This window comes from Scyliorhinus canicula, chromosome 18 (genome assembly GCF_902713615.1).
Source record: "Scyliorhinus canicula chromosome 18, sScyCan1.1, whole genome shotgun sequence".
Lineage (NCBI taxonomy): Eukaryota > Metazoa > Chordata > Chondrichthyes > Carcharhiniformes > Scyliorhinidae > Scyliorhinus > Scyliorhinus canicula.
The window spans coordinates 70,039,964-70,054,078 of NC_052163.1; the positions used below are offsets into that span (position 1 = coordinate 70,039,964).

Sequence of the window (14,115 nt, forward strand, 5' to 3'; positions counted from 1 at the left end):
GCATAGGCTCACAAGCAGAGAGGTGATGGCTGAAGGGGACTTTGTCTGAGCTACGGTGAGTGGCAGAGATTTGGATGACAAGTTAAAAGGGCAGAAAGTAGGAAGACAGCCTGGAGTGAATTGGAATAGTCAAGTCTAGAGGTAAGAAAAGCATAAATAAGGGTTTCAGCAGCAGATGGGGTGGGGGGTGGGAGGCGGGTGATGGCTTTATGAGATGTTGCAGAAGTGAAATAATGATGGTGTGGATTTACAGTCAGAAGCTCATCTGTGGATTTGTGGAAACAAAGGCTTTGGTCTTCCTCAATACTAATAGGAGGAGGAAATTTGTGGCCATCTAGTACTAGGTATTTGATTATCCGTTGAGAGGGGTGATGGTGAGGTAGAGTTGGATGTCCTCACCCTACATGTAGAATCTAACAACTATGTTTTTGAATGATATCACCGAGAGATCGGCACATGGATGAGAAATAGGAGTAGATCTAAGAGATGCTCAGGAGGCACATCGGTTGGGGGACAGCACAGGAGCAGGAAGAGAAGCCATTGCTAGTGATTCTTTAGTTTTGATCAGGTGGATGAGAATGGAACCAGGTGACTTCAGTGCCACTCAGCTGGACAGTGCCAGAGAGGGGGATAGCATCAGCCCTCTCAAAGTCTGCAGACAGGTTGAATAAATCACAATAGTGATTTAAACTTTAATTTCAGATTATTAATTTCCTTTGGGGAACTCACCACAGACATTTACCATGTTTTTTACATCATTCATCTTTTCAATAGTTTAAAACAAACTAAAGTAGCACAAAAGAATGTCGTAGAAGACCATTAATGCCTTGTTGTAGTAACACTAGCATCATCTACAGGCTATATTCCATTCACAGTCCAACATCTCCTTGGCTTTTCTCTCCTTCAATGAGTTCAAAGTACAAGTTTTGGAATAATCTCCATAGCTACCTATGCAGTATCAGAATTAATTTAATTTTTGGGCCATTGGAGTGCCTGGACCTTGACTTTCCTTAATGTGCCACTACAGATGATTGCTGATTTGTTTAAGAGAGCACAGGATAATCTCTGTCAGCAGAAAAGGATTAGGTCAAACTGCCGAGGTCATCGATACCAATCGCCAACTGTGGCTACCAAATTTCAGCAGAGCCTCTCAGACCTCATCACCAGATTGAAGAGGTGAGTAACCATTGCTGACACACCAAGCTACTGTGTTTTCCCATTACAGCACCACTTTCCAGCAAATGAGATTTAAATGTAATGAGGTTGATAAACTCAGCAGAGTGTTGAGAAAGGGCCGAGTGAATGCTTGAAAGGGGCTGTTTACATCAGAACTGAAGCGATTAGGTCTGGCTTGTCAGAAGATTTTAATAGGTTGGTACACTGTACTGGAAATCAAACATTTCTAGTGGTGGAGGAGTTTAAAGTTAAGGACATATAGATAGTAAATGAAGTGTAAGCTGTAAAGATGCACTTTTACAGACTTCATTAGTAAACAGCATTTATTATTAAAGTATTTATTAATAAGAATTGTACAGCAACCTCATTGTCGTAGCCCGCTCCCAAAAGATCCCTCCTGAGGAGCCTTTCTCACCATGGGGTATTCCACACTCCCGATTGGTCATACAGGCCATGTGACCCTTACTCTGCTGTGTTGCCCTTAAAAGGGACAATTACCATATCCCTCCACTTTTTTTTTTATAAATGTTTTTATTCAGTTTTCGTATTTTATATTGAACAAATTACAAATTGTTAGGAGAGAGAAAAAAAAAACAAACAAAAACAAACACGCAAAAATTAACATACATATTTACAGGTAAGCATCTTCGTAGTAGTAACTGCGCCCCCCCCCCCCCCTCAACATGTTTATTTAGCTTGGTTTTGGGCCTTAGCTAGCCATCGAACCCCCGTAACGAACCTGTAGCCCCCCCCCCCCTCCCGCTACCTTCCCCCGACTATTCTTCCTCTTGTACATTGGCCACAAATAGGTCCCGGAACAGTTGCATGAATGGCTCCCACGTTCTGTGGAAGCCGTCGTCCGACCCTCGGATGGCAAATTTGATTTTCTCCATTTGGAGAGATTCCGAGAGGTCGGACAGCCAGTCCGCAGCTCTGGGCGGTGCTGCTGACCGCCAGCCAAACAGGATTCTACGGCGGGCGATCAGGGAGGCAAAGGCAAGGGCATCCGCCCTCCTCCCCAGGAATAGATCTGGCTGTTCTGAAACCCCGAAGACCGCCACTATCGGGCATGGCTCCACCCTCACTCCCACCACTTTGGACATTACCTCGAAGAAGGCTGTCCAGTACTCCACGAGTCTGGGGCAGGACCAGAACATGTGGGCGTGGTTGGCCGGGCCTCTTTGGCACCGTTCACATCTGTCTTCCACCTCCGGGAAGAACCTACTCATACGGGTTCTTGTTAAGTGGGCTCTATGTACCACTTTTAGTTGCGTCAGGCTGAGCCTTGCGCACGTGGAGGTGGAGTTGACCCTATGCAGTGCTTCGCTCCAGAGTCCCCACCCGATCTCCATCCCCAGGTCGTCCTCCCATTTCCTCCTTGTTGCGTCCAGTACGGTGTCGTCCCTATCTACCAGTCGGTCATACATGTCACTACAGTTCCCTTTCTCTAGGATACTTGCGTCCAGTAGGTCTTCCAGTAGTGTCTGTCGTGGCGGTTGTGGGTACGTCCTTGTCTCCTTTCGTAGGAAGTTTTTGAGCTGCAGGTACCGTAGCTCGTTCCCCCCAGCTAGCTGAAATTTCTCTGTCAGTTCGTCCAGTGTTGCGATCCTGTCGTCCGTGTATAGGTCCCTGACTGTCAGTGTCCCCCCGTCCTGCCTCCACCTTTTGAAGGTGGCGTCGGTCAGTGCTGGTTTGAACCTATGGTTGTTGCAGATGGGAGCCCTGTTCGACATTTTGGTCAGGCCAAGTTGCTGCCGCAGTTGGTTCCAGGATTGGAGGGTGGCTGTCACCACTGGGCTGCTGGAGTGTTTTTTGGGTGGGGATGGGAGTGCTGCCGTGGCGAGGGCCCGGAGGGAGGTTCCCATGCAGGAGGCCTCCTCCGCACGCACCCACTCAGCTTCTGGCTCCTGGATCCATCCCCTTACTCGCTCGGCTGTTGCTGCCCAGTGGTAGAATTGTAGATTCGGGAGGGCTAACCCTCCCCTGGTTTTTGTTTTTTGTAAGACCTTCTTTGGGATCCTAGCATTTTTACCCCCCCATACGAACGCCATGATGAGTTTGTCCAGCGCTTTGAAAAAGGCCTTGGGGATGTAGATCGGAATGGATCTAAACAGGAAGAGGAACCTGGGCAGTACGTTCATTTTGATCGTCTGAACTCTCCCCGCGAGGGAGAGCGGGAGTGTGTTCCATCTTTGCAGGTCCTTTTTAACTTCCTCCGTCAGGCTGGTGAGGTTCCATTTGTGGATCCCTTTCCAGTCATGGGCTATTTGGATCCCCAGGTAGCGGAATTTATGTCGGGCTTGTTTGAACGGCAGCCCCTTTAGTGCTGCCCCCCCCCCCCCCCCCCCCCCCCCCTGCGGGTGTAATGGGAAGATCTCACTTTTGCTCATGTTGAGTTTGTAGCCCGAGAAGGCTCCAAACTCTTTCAGGAGCGCGATGATTCCGTCCATGCTGCTTTGTGGGTCCGAGATATAGAGGAGCAGATCATCCGCATAGAGTGAGACTCTGTGCTCTCTACCTCCCCTTCGGATCCCCCTCCAATTTTTGCTGCCCTGAGCGCGATTGCTAGCGGTTCGATTGCTAGTGCGAACAGCAGCGGGGACAGTGGGCATCCTTGTCTGGTGCCCCTGTGCAGCTGGAAGTATTGGGAGTTGGTATTGTTGGTCTGTACACTCGCCATGGGAGCGTTGTACAGGAGCTTTACCCAAGCTGTGAACCCTGTTCCAAGCCCGAACCGCTCCAGTACCTCTATGAGGTATATCCATTCGACTCTGTCGAAGGCCTTTTCTGCGTCCAGGGAGACGATCACCTCTTGTGTTCTCTCCCCGGAGGGGGTCATTATCACGTTCAGCAGGCGCCTGATGTTCGCGGTCAGCTGTCTACCTTTGACAAAGCCCGTCTGGTCCTCTGTGACCACCTCAGGTACACAGTCTTCTAGCCTTTTGGCTAGGATTTTGGCCAGTATTTTGGCGTCTGCATTCAGCAGAGATATGGGTCTGTATGACCCACATTCCGTTGGGTCTTTGTCTTTCTTAGGTATCAGCGAGATTGAGGCCTGTGCTAACGTGGGTGGCAACGTGCCCCTAGCTAGCGAGTCTGTGAACATCTCCCGCATGTGCGGGGCCAGCGCTGTCGCAAATTTTTTGTAGAAGTCCGCCGGGAATCCGTCCGGTCCCGGCGCCTTCCCCGCCTGCATGGAGCTAATGCTCTCCATGATCTCTCCCAGTGCTAGTGGTGCTTCCAGATCCCGTTTTCTGCCCTCTCCCACAACTGGTATGTTCAGTCCGTCAAGAAACCGGTTCATCCCAGCCTTCCCCGTTGGGGGCTCTGAGGTGTACAGCTCTTGGTAGAAGGCCTTGAAGGTTTTGTTAATCTTCTCTGGTTCTGTTTCCAACGTGCCTCTGGTATCTCTGATTTGCGCAATTTCTCTGCTGGCTGCCTGCTTTCTCAGCTGGTGGGCCAACAGGCGGCTGGCTTTGTCTCCGTGTTCGTATAGGGCCCCGCGTGCCTGGCGGAGTTGGTGTACTGCTTTCCTGGTGGAGAGCAGGTCAAAGTTCCTTTGTAATTCTTTTCTCTCCGCCAGGAGTTCTACAGTCGGGGCCTCGGAGTATTTATGGTCTACCTCCAGTATGGAGTCGACCAGCTTCTGCCTAGCCACCCTTTCCTCCCTATCTCTTTGCGCTTTGTAGGCTATGATTTCCCCTCTTAGTACGGCCTTAAGCGCTTCCCAGAACGTGGAGGGTGAGACCTCCCCGTTTTGGTTGATCTCAGTGTACTCCGCTATGGCCTGCGCTATCCTTTCGCTGAAGGCCTTGTCAGCTAGTAAGGCACCGTCCAACCTCCATTTGGGGCGCTGGGCCCTTCCCGTCTCTAGCCGCACATCCATGTAGTGTGGAGCGTGGTCTGATATCACAATTGCGGAGTATTCCACCTTGTCTATCTCTGGAAGCACCGTTTTCCCCACCACAAAGAAGTCAATTCTGGTGTACACGTTGTGTACTGGGGAGAAGAAAGAGAATTCTTTCTCCCCCGGGTGGGCGAATCTCCAGGGGTCTACTGCTCCCATCTGCTCCATATAGTGGCTGAGTTCCCTTGCCATGTTTGAGGTTTTCCCCGTTCTGGGGTTTGATCTGTCCGTCGTTGGGTCCTGTACACAGTTGAAGTCCCCCCCCATGATTAGTCGGTGCGTCGCTATGTCCGGGATTTCTGCCATGGTCTTTTGGATGAAGCTCGTGTCGTCCCAGTTGGGCGCGTACACGTTAACTAGAACTACCGGCGCCCCATCCAGGGCCCCGCTGACCATGACATACCGTCCCCCTGGGTCCGTAACCGTCTTTGTCGCCCTAAACATTGTCCTCTTGCCAATCAGGATCGCCACCCCCCTGGCCCTTGCCCCATAACAGGAATGATAGGTTTGTCCCACCCAGCCCTTTCTTACCCGCAGTTGGTCCTGCTCCCTCAAGTGCGTCTCTTGGAGGAAGACTATGTCGGCCCTCATGTTTCTAAGGTGGGTGAGGACTCTAGATCTCTTCACTGGGCCGTTAAGTCCCCTTACGTTCCAGGTGACTATTCTGGTGGGGGGCTTCTGCCCCCTTGCTCCTGTGGGGTTAACCATATTTGTCCGGTGGACGCGCCCCTGCCCTCTGGGGTTTCCCTATGTTAGGGGGCCGTCCAGGATGTCCACTATCACTGCTCTCCCCATGCGGTCGGGTCCCTGCGCTCCGGGGTTCCCCCTTGTCCCGGGGACACCCGCCATGGCCGTCCACTTTGTGTCCGCCACGCGGGTAGTCCCCTGCACTCCGGGGGGCCCCTTCACCCACAGACCGTACTGGGTGGGTGCTTGCAGCAGTTCCCTGTTTCGAGCCCTTGTCTGTGGCACTTTGTGGCCCTATTCCCTTACTGGCCTCTTTTGTCCCTTCGTCCCTGCGTTTCCCCTCCCTGGTCTCTCGCCCCCCGGGTGCCCCCCCCCCCCGCTCTATCCCTTTCGGGGATACCCCTGTGTACCCCTCCATTGCCCCTCTCTCCCCCATTCCTGTCCCCATTTGCTCTCCCACCTTTGATGGGTGATCCCCCCCCTCCCCTGCCTGGCGCCTTCCCCCCTGTTGGGGGTGCGCTGCGGCCCTGCTCTGTTGCGCGCCCCCTTCGCTAGCTTTCCTGCTAGCACGGTGGCTCCCCTCTCGGAGGTTGCTGTCCCGCTTCCCCTCTCCCCTCTCCAGTACTCCCGTTCCCTCGTGCCGGGGCCTGGCCTCCCACCTGGAGCGGGCCCTAGGGCATTGGGTTGTTTTCCGTTCTGGGTGTTCCTGCCAGGGGGGAGGGGGCTGGCTTTGCCTCGCCCCTCCCCACCCCCCCGTCGGCATGACGTGTCTCCTTGCCATGGGCCCCTCGTCCCTACTTCCCATGGCGTTTTTCCAGCCCGTGCTCCTCGACGAATCTATTCGCCTCGGCAGGGGCTGTAAAGAAATATTCCTTGTGTTGGTATGTGACCCAGAGTTTTGCTGGGTACAGCATACCAAAACGTACTTTGTTCTTATAGAGAGCTGCTTTCGCTCTGTTGAACTCCGCCCGTCTCTTAGCTATGTCCGCTCCAAAATCCTCGTAGATTCGGATGGCGTGCCCGTCCCAATTGCAGGCTCTATTCTCCTTGGCCCAGCGCAGGATTGTCTCCCTATCCCGGTACCGGTGCAGTCTGGCTATAACTGCTCTCGGTTTTTCCCCTTCCTTGGGCTTCGGGCGCAGTGACCGATGAGCTCTGTCCATTTCCGGTGGGGTGGGAAAAGTTTCCCGCCCCACTAAGGAGCCCAGCATCGCAGCCACGAATGTTGTGGGATTTCTACCCTCTATCCCCTCTGGCAGGCCCACTATCTTGATATTTTGCCTTCTCGAGCTGATCTCCTGGTCGTCTACCCTGCCCTTCAGGCTCCCCTGTGTTGCACTCAGTTTCACCATTCCCCTCTCCAGGGATATGACCCGGTCGCTCGCGTCAGTCGCTGCCTTCTCCAGCTCTTTAATGGTTGCCCCCTGGGCTTCCAGTATCTTCCCTTGGGCTTCCAGTATCTTCCCTTGGGCATCCACTTTCTTCTCCAATCTGGTCAGAACCTGCTGCACCCCTGACATGGCCCTGGTCACTGCTGCCTGTGCTGCGGCCTCTGCGTCTGCTTTTAACTCTGCCTTGAATGCCTGCAGCTGCTCCCTCACCACCTCGGCAAAGGCTTCCTTCCAATTCACGCCCCCCTCTAACCCCAGGGGAGAGGTTGCCCGCCCGTCCAGCTCTTCTGGATGCGGCGAAGCATCCTTCCCGCCGCTTCGCGTGTTGACTCGTTCGCCCGAGCTGGCTTTCCCTTTGCCCAGTCTACTTCCGGTGCCCCCTTTCTCTTGGCTCCTTTCTGGCACTTTTTTCTCCCCCTTCCCCTTCATCTTTTCTTCTCTCCTTGTTCTTCTTTTTCCCCCTTTTCCGCACCCTATTTTTATTTTATTTATTATTATATATCTATATATGTATATATATATATATATATATTTTTTTTTTTTTAAATTTATTTCCCCTACCCCTTTTCTCTTTACCAGTTTTCTTTTGGGAAGAACAGAAATACAAGTCTCTTTTTCTTTTTTCCCCACTCAACCAGGAGAGAGAGTCCCTTTGTCTTTGCCACGTGGTGGTCACAGCAGTTGGGGGGGGGGGGGGAGGGGCGAGTGGGCCGGTGGTCGCTGCTGGTTGGGGGGGGGGGGGTCCCCGCTGCTGGCTGGGGGGGGGGGGGGGGTTGTGTCCCCGCTGCTGGCTGGGGGGGGGGGGGGGGTTGTGTCCCCGCTGCTGGCTGGGGGGGGGGGGGGGGTTGTGTCCCCGCTGCTGGCTGGGGGGGGGGGGGGGTTGTGTCCCCGCTGCTGGCTGGGGGGGGGGGGGGGGTTGTGTCCCCGCTGCTGGCTGGGGGGGGGGTCCCCGCTGCTGGCTGGGGGGGGGGGGGTCCCCGCTGCGGGCTGGGGGGGGGGGGGGGAAGAGAAGAGGGGCCGCCGCCGCCGCACCGCTCCTGGCCCGCGTGGGGGGGGGGGGGAGAGAGGAGGGGCCGCCGCCGCCGCACCGCTCCTGGCCCGCGTGGGGGGGGGGGGAGAGAAGAGGGGCCGCCGCCGCCGCACCGCTCCTGGCCCGCGTGGGGGGGGGGGGGGGGGGAGAGAAGAGGGGCCGCCGCCGCCGCCGCACCGCTCCTGGGTCGCGTGTGGGGGGGGAGAGAAGAGGGGCCGCCGCCGCCGCCGCACCGCTCCTGGCCCGCGTGGGGGGGGGGGGAGGGAGAGGGGATGGACCTGCTGCTGTTGGGCCCCCCTGTCGCCGCTCCGGCTCCTCCGCTCCGGCTCCTCCGCTCCCGCTCCGGTTCCTCGGCTCCTCCGCTCCGGCTCCTCGGCTCCTCCGCTCCGGCTCCTCGGCTCCGGCTCCTCGGCTCCCGCTCCGGCTCCTCGGCTCCTCCGCTCCTCGGCTCCTCGGCTCCTCCGCTCCGGCTCCTCGGCTCCTCCGCTCCGGCTCCTACGCTCCTCCGCTCCGGCTCCTCGGCTCCTCGGCTCCCGCTCCGGCTCCTCTGCCGGCGCTCCTCCTCCGCCGTCCGGCCTGTCGGGGGGGGGGGGGGGGGGGGGGGGGTTGTTCTTCTTGTTGTCTACCGCTTGCGGGAGCCCCTCTCCCTGCGACCTCCTCGCTCGCCGCCCGGAAGTCAATCCTCATATCCCTCCACTTTTAACTCCTTGATATAACTTCAATAACTAATTCACTCTATTCTGAATACTAACTAAATATTATACAAATGAGTTGGACAATTATAAGTCCAGTCTTTGAGGGGGATTTCTGTTTCTTATAGAGCGGCGTTGTTCTGTAGTCTGAGATGTTTCCACAGGATCAACATTAACAGGAACTTGTCTCGAAGCCACAGGAGGGACTGAAGGCAATACTGCAAATACTAAAAGAGTTTGGAAACTTTGGTGGGGACAGTGCAGACGATCAAGGTGAACGTACTGCCGAGGTTCCTCTTCCTGTTTAGATCCATACCGATCTTCGTCCCCAATGCCTTTTTCCAAAACAGTCTAATCATGGCATTTGTGTGGGGAGGTAAGAACCCGAGAATTCCCAAACCGACACTGCAAAGAAGGAAAATTAAAAGGGGCTTGGCTTTACCAAACCTACAATACTACCACTGGGCAACAATGGCAGAAAGAGTGAGGGGATGGGTACAAGAAACAGGCATGGACTGGGTACAAATGGAGGAGGCATGCTGTAAAGGAACGACCCTTAGGGCCCTGGCTACAGCAGCACTCCCAACCCCCTCAACAAGATTCACAATGGGCCAGTGGTAGCGGCCGCACTTAAAACATGGGCCCAGCTGAGACACTTCGGGATAACTAAAATATCCACCATGGCCCCCATCTGTGGCAATCACAGATTCCTCCTGATGTGTTGGGTACTCTGGATCTGTGAAGACTGCGTTTACCCAAGCAGTAACATAGACAGGCTACCAACACTTATAGAAGTACAACTCTATTTTATTTAACTAAGAGCTGTTAAACATACTTGCATTGTGGGTCGACACTATGTTAGGTTGACTGAAGACCTATGCCTAACCTGACCAGCATACACAGCTAGCACATGGTAGATGTTTGTGCTACTGACTGCGGGCTCTGTCTGTCTCAGAGGCTGCATCCCGAATGAGCAGGAGAACTAGTGCCCTCTGGCTTTATAGTGACCGTGCCCTGACTGGTGATTGGCTGCTGTGTTGTGTGTGTTGATTGGTCTTGCAGTGTGTCAGTCAGTGTGTGTCCATGCACCATCATATACTTATGTGTATATTATGACACCCCCCCAGCCATGCTAGATACCACCTTCAAAAGATGTAGGCAGGACGGGGGCACACTGATGGTTGGGGACTTCGACGTTGGGGACTTCTACAATGCTACCGTGCTGCCCTTAAGAACAAATTAATCTACACCCCATCATTTTACCGTAATCCATGTACCTATCCAATAGCTGCTTGAAGGTCCCTAATGTTTCCAACTCAACTAATTCCACAGGCAGTGCATTCCTTGCCCCCACTACTCTCTGGGTAAAGAACCTACCTCTGACATCCCCCCTATATCTTCCACCATTCACCTTAAATTTATGTCCCCTTGTAATGGTTTGTTCGACCCGGGGAAAAAGTCTCTGACTGTCTACTCTATCTATTCCCCTGATCATCTTCTAAACCTCTATCAAGTCGCCCCTCATCCTTCTCCATTTTAATGAAAAAAGGCCGAGCACCCTCATCCTTTCCTCGTAAGACCTACTCTCCATTCCAGGCAACATCCTGGTCAATCTCCTTTGCACCTTTTCCAAAGCTTCCACATCCTTCCTAAAATGAGGCGACCAGAACTGCACACAGTACTCCAAATTTGGCCTTACCAAGGTTTTGTACAGCTGCATCATCACCTCACGGCTCTTGAATTCAATCCCTCTGCTAACGAACGCTAGCACACCATAGGCCTTCTTCACAGCTAAATCGCTGGCTTTGAAAGCAGACCAAGGCAGGCCAGCAGCACGGTTCGATTCCCGTAACAGCCTCCCCAAACAGGCGCCGGAATGTGGCGACTAGGGGCTTTTCACAGTAACTTCATTGAAGCCTACTCGTGACAATAAGCGATTTTCATTTCATTTCGTATCCACTTGAGTGGCAACTTTCAAAAATCTATGAACATAGACCCCAAGATCTCTCTGCTCCTCCATATTGCCAAGAACCCTACCGTTAACCCTGTATTCCACATTCATATTTGTCCTTCCAAAATGGACAACCTCACACTTTTCAGGGTTAAACTCCATCTGCCACATCTTAGCCCAGCTCTGCAACCTATCTATGTCTCTTTGCAGCCGACAACAGCCCTCCTCGCTATCCACAACTCCACCAATCTTCATATCGTCTGCAAATTTACTGACCAACCCTTCAACTCCCTCATCCAAGTCATTAATGAAAATCACAAACAGCAGAGGACCCAGAACTGATCCCTGCGGTACTCCACAGGTAACTGGGCTCCAGGCTGAATATTTGCCATCCACCACCACTCTCTGACTTCTATCGGTTAGCCAGTTTGTTATCCAACTGGCCAAATTTCCCACTATCCCATGCCTCCTTTACTTTCTGCATAAGCCTACCATGGGGAACCTTATCAAATGCAATTTTTTATAAATATGAGAAATGCCAATAAAACGATTTTAAGAAACATTAACAGGAACTGTAATAAGAGGTATGTCTTCTGGCCCAGGCAGTTCATCACTATTTGTTTTCACAAAGACATCAGTTATCTCCTTAACAGGTTTAGCAGGTACTTAATGCTTCCAGGTTCAAAAATATTTCTTGAAGGTAACACTGACTGCTCGAGCGCCTTTCTACTCCTCGAGTGATCCATGTGTTTACAAATGATCCATCCCTCCTCGTCCACTTGGTACGAAACGTGTCCAGTCTTGAGACAATATTGCCAGGGATCCAATTTGCTCCACCACTGAGGTTTCTCATGTATACACATAATTTACCATAAATGTTGTACTATGTGAGTCATGGCATGCTCTCTGATTGCTTTGGCTGGCTTCTACCCTCCCTGGTAAATTTGTAAACACGAGGTTCAGTCTTGTTCTGAGACGATGTTTCATTAGCAGTTGTGCTGCTGCGACTCCCGGTGTTGCATGTTGAACAATGGCCCTGAACACCCTGTGCATGGACTTTTGTCCAAGGAGGGTGCCTGTGAGTACCTTCCCTCCTCAATCTTTGTTCCCTATTCCCTTCCTCAGGAGCGGTGCTCCTTGTCGGGTATACAATACCCATCAGCAGGTCGGCTAACAGGGCTCACCCAGCTGCAATGGGTGACAGAGTCAAACCTCCGGTACCAGATAACAGAAAACCCTTTGGAGCTCCACACTCTGATGAAGCCAACACACAAAATGCTATCCACACAACAGAACACCAACTCACCTCATCCCTTCAAATGCCCAACTGCTCAGCCATTGTAGTCAGCAGGAGTCTTTTACCCACACTTGAATTATAAACATCAAGTCCGATTGAGTTGCCCATACAAAGAGTTTGACATCACACATGAAATGTTAAATTCCAGTTGATTGGGGTTTTAACCCCTTAATTATTCCTCTACTTATCACCAGCATGCGCCCGATCAACGCCTGCAACCACCTGGCGAGATATTGCGCGAGTGCATGATGACGTCGGGATATGTGCCTGCCCTGGTGGATTTAAAATTCTACACTGAGACTTGACTGTTCGAACATGCTCCCGGCTGGTCCCTAATCTGCCACAGAAGCTTAAGTTGACCCAAAACTCTGCAGCCCCTATACTGACTCAAACCAGGTCCCATTGATTAATTACCACTGTAGTTGTTGGCCTGCATTGCTTTGGAGAGGAATTTGCAGTGAATGGTGGTGATATGCCTATGCACAGTTCTGCATATAATGAGCAATGCAACCTCCAACCAGCTGTAGAGAGCTATGACTCTAGTGTCTCTAGATACCCACCAGTTGGTAGTAAGACGTATAAGATGACAGTCGCACTTAGAGTAGCTCCAGGAGAATTCACTGAATTCATTTAGCAGCAATTGTCTGTCCAGTAATTCCTTAGTTACATTTTCTACGTGTTTACTAATAAATCATCTTGACAGTTAATCAACTATATGTTCTGTGTACATCATTACAATGGTTATATCACAGAACGCAAACATAGTACCAGGAATGCAAAACACTTGAAGATAACAATGGAGAAGATGGGGTGAAATAGGCTGAAGAACGAAAAGAGAAGATTCTTCCACCGACCTGGTGAACTATGGCCATCTGCGACTCAACACAATAAATGACTGTGAAGTGAGAGATAGAAAGTTTAATGGCACCCCACTAGCTTCAAGTCTCGATGAAAATTGGCATGTGTTCAAGCAGCAATTTAGACTTTATGTTGCAGCCCTTGGCCTGCAGGCGCAGCCTCATGAGAGGTGTATAGTGTTGCTGCTCATGGTAGGTCCTCAAGCGTAGAAATAGACAATACCTTCGCCTTCGACAGCAAAGAGGAAAGCAAGAGCTACTATGAGGTGATAGAGTACTTCGATCGGCATTGCTCTCCAAAGAAAACCAAAACATGTTACATATTTCGTACATGTACCCAAAAGTGGGCAAATCTTTTGATAGCTTTGTAACTGACTTGCGGTTGAAGGTGCAGTCGTGCAATTTTAATACTCTGAAATCGTCGAACATCTGCAACCAGACAGTGTTGGGGATTTCGAATGATAAAGTACGCAGGATATTATTACGGGAAGAAAACCTGAAATTAGAATTTGCTATCAAGATCTGCCACGCGAGTGAGCTGGCTGCACAGCAGGTCCATACGCTCAACCTTAAAACTTTGCCGCCAGTCTGGAAGAAGATGCCAGCGGCAACAGCACTGTTTTTGCGGCTAAGTGCCGAAGCTTGCGTGGGAACAGTGCCATTTTACGATGCCAAAATCGGCGGTGAACCCTCGCCGATTCCAGGACCAGTGAGGGGCTAGTAGCGACGCCACATAAAACCCCCGGTTCCAGCTTCCAAAATAAACGGAGAATGGCTGAGTCCGTGCGCAGGGCGACGACCTGCAGCGGTCGAGCTATACAACATGGCACCAGCCACGCACAGAACCAAACTGCCAGATAGCACCCCCCCTGGACTCCCCATCGCCATCTCCGGACCACCCCCCACCACTCCACCCAGTCCTCGCTGAAGCCCCCCCCCAACCAGCGGCACAGCTCCCCCCCCCGACCAGCGGCACAGCTCACCCCCCCCGACCAGCAGCACAGCTCACCCCCCCCGACCAGCGGCACAGCTCCCCCCCCCCCCCGACCAGCGGCACAGCTCACCGCCCCCCCCGACCAGCGGCACAGCTCCCCCCCCCCCCCCGACCAGCGGCACAGCTCCCCCCC

At 52.6% G+C, this 14,115-nt stretch overlaps 1 protein-coding gene across 1 annotated transcript in view; it reads left to right on the top strand.

Annotated features, from left to right (window-relative positions):
- Positions 1–14,115, top strand: part of myo15b (myosin XVB) — a 709,406-nt gene that overhangs the window by 199,159 nt on the left and 496,132 nt on the right. The window contains exon 18 of the mRNA XM_038776546.1: positions 1,028–1,176. Within this exon, the coding sequence (XP_038632474.1) occupies positions 1,028–1,176 (149 nt within the window). The remainder of the gene's footprint in view (positions 1–1,027; positions 1,177–14,115) is intronic.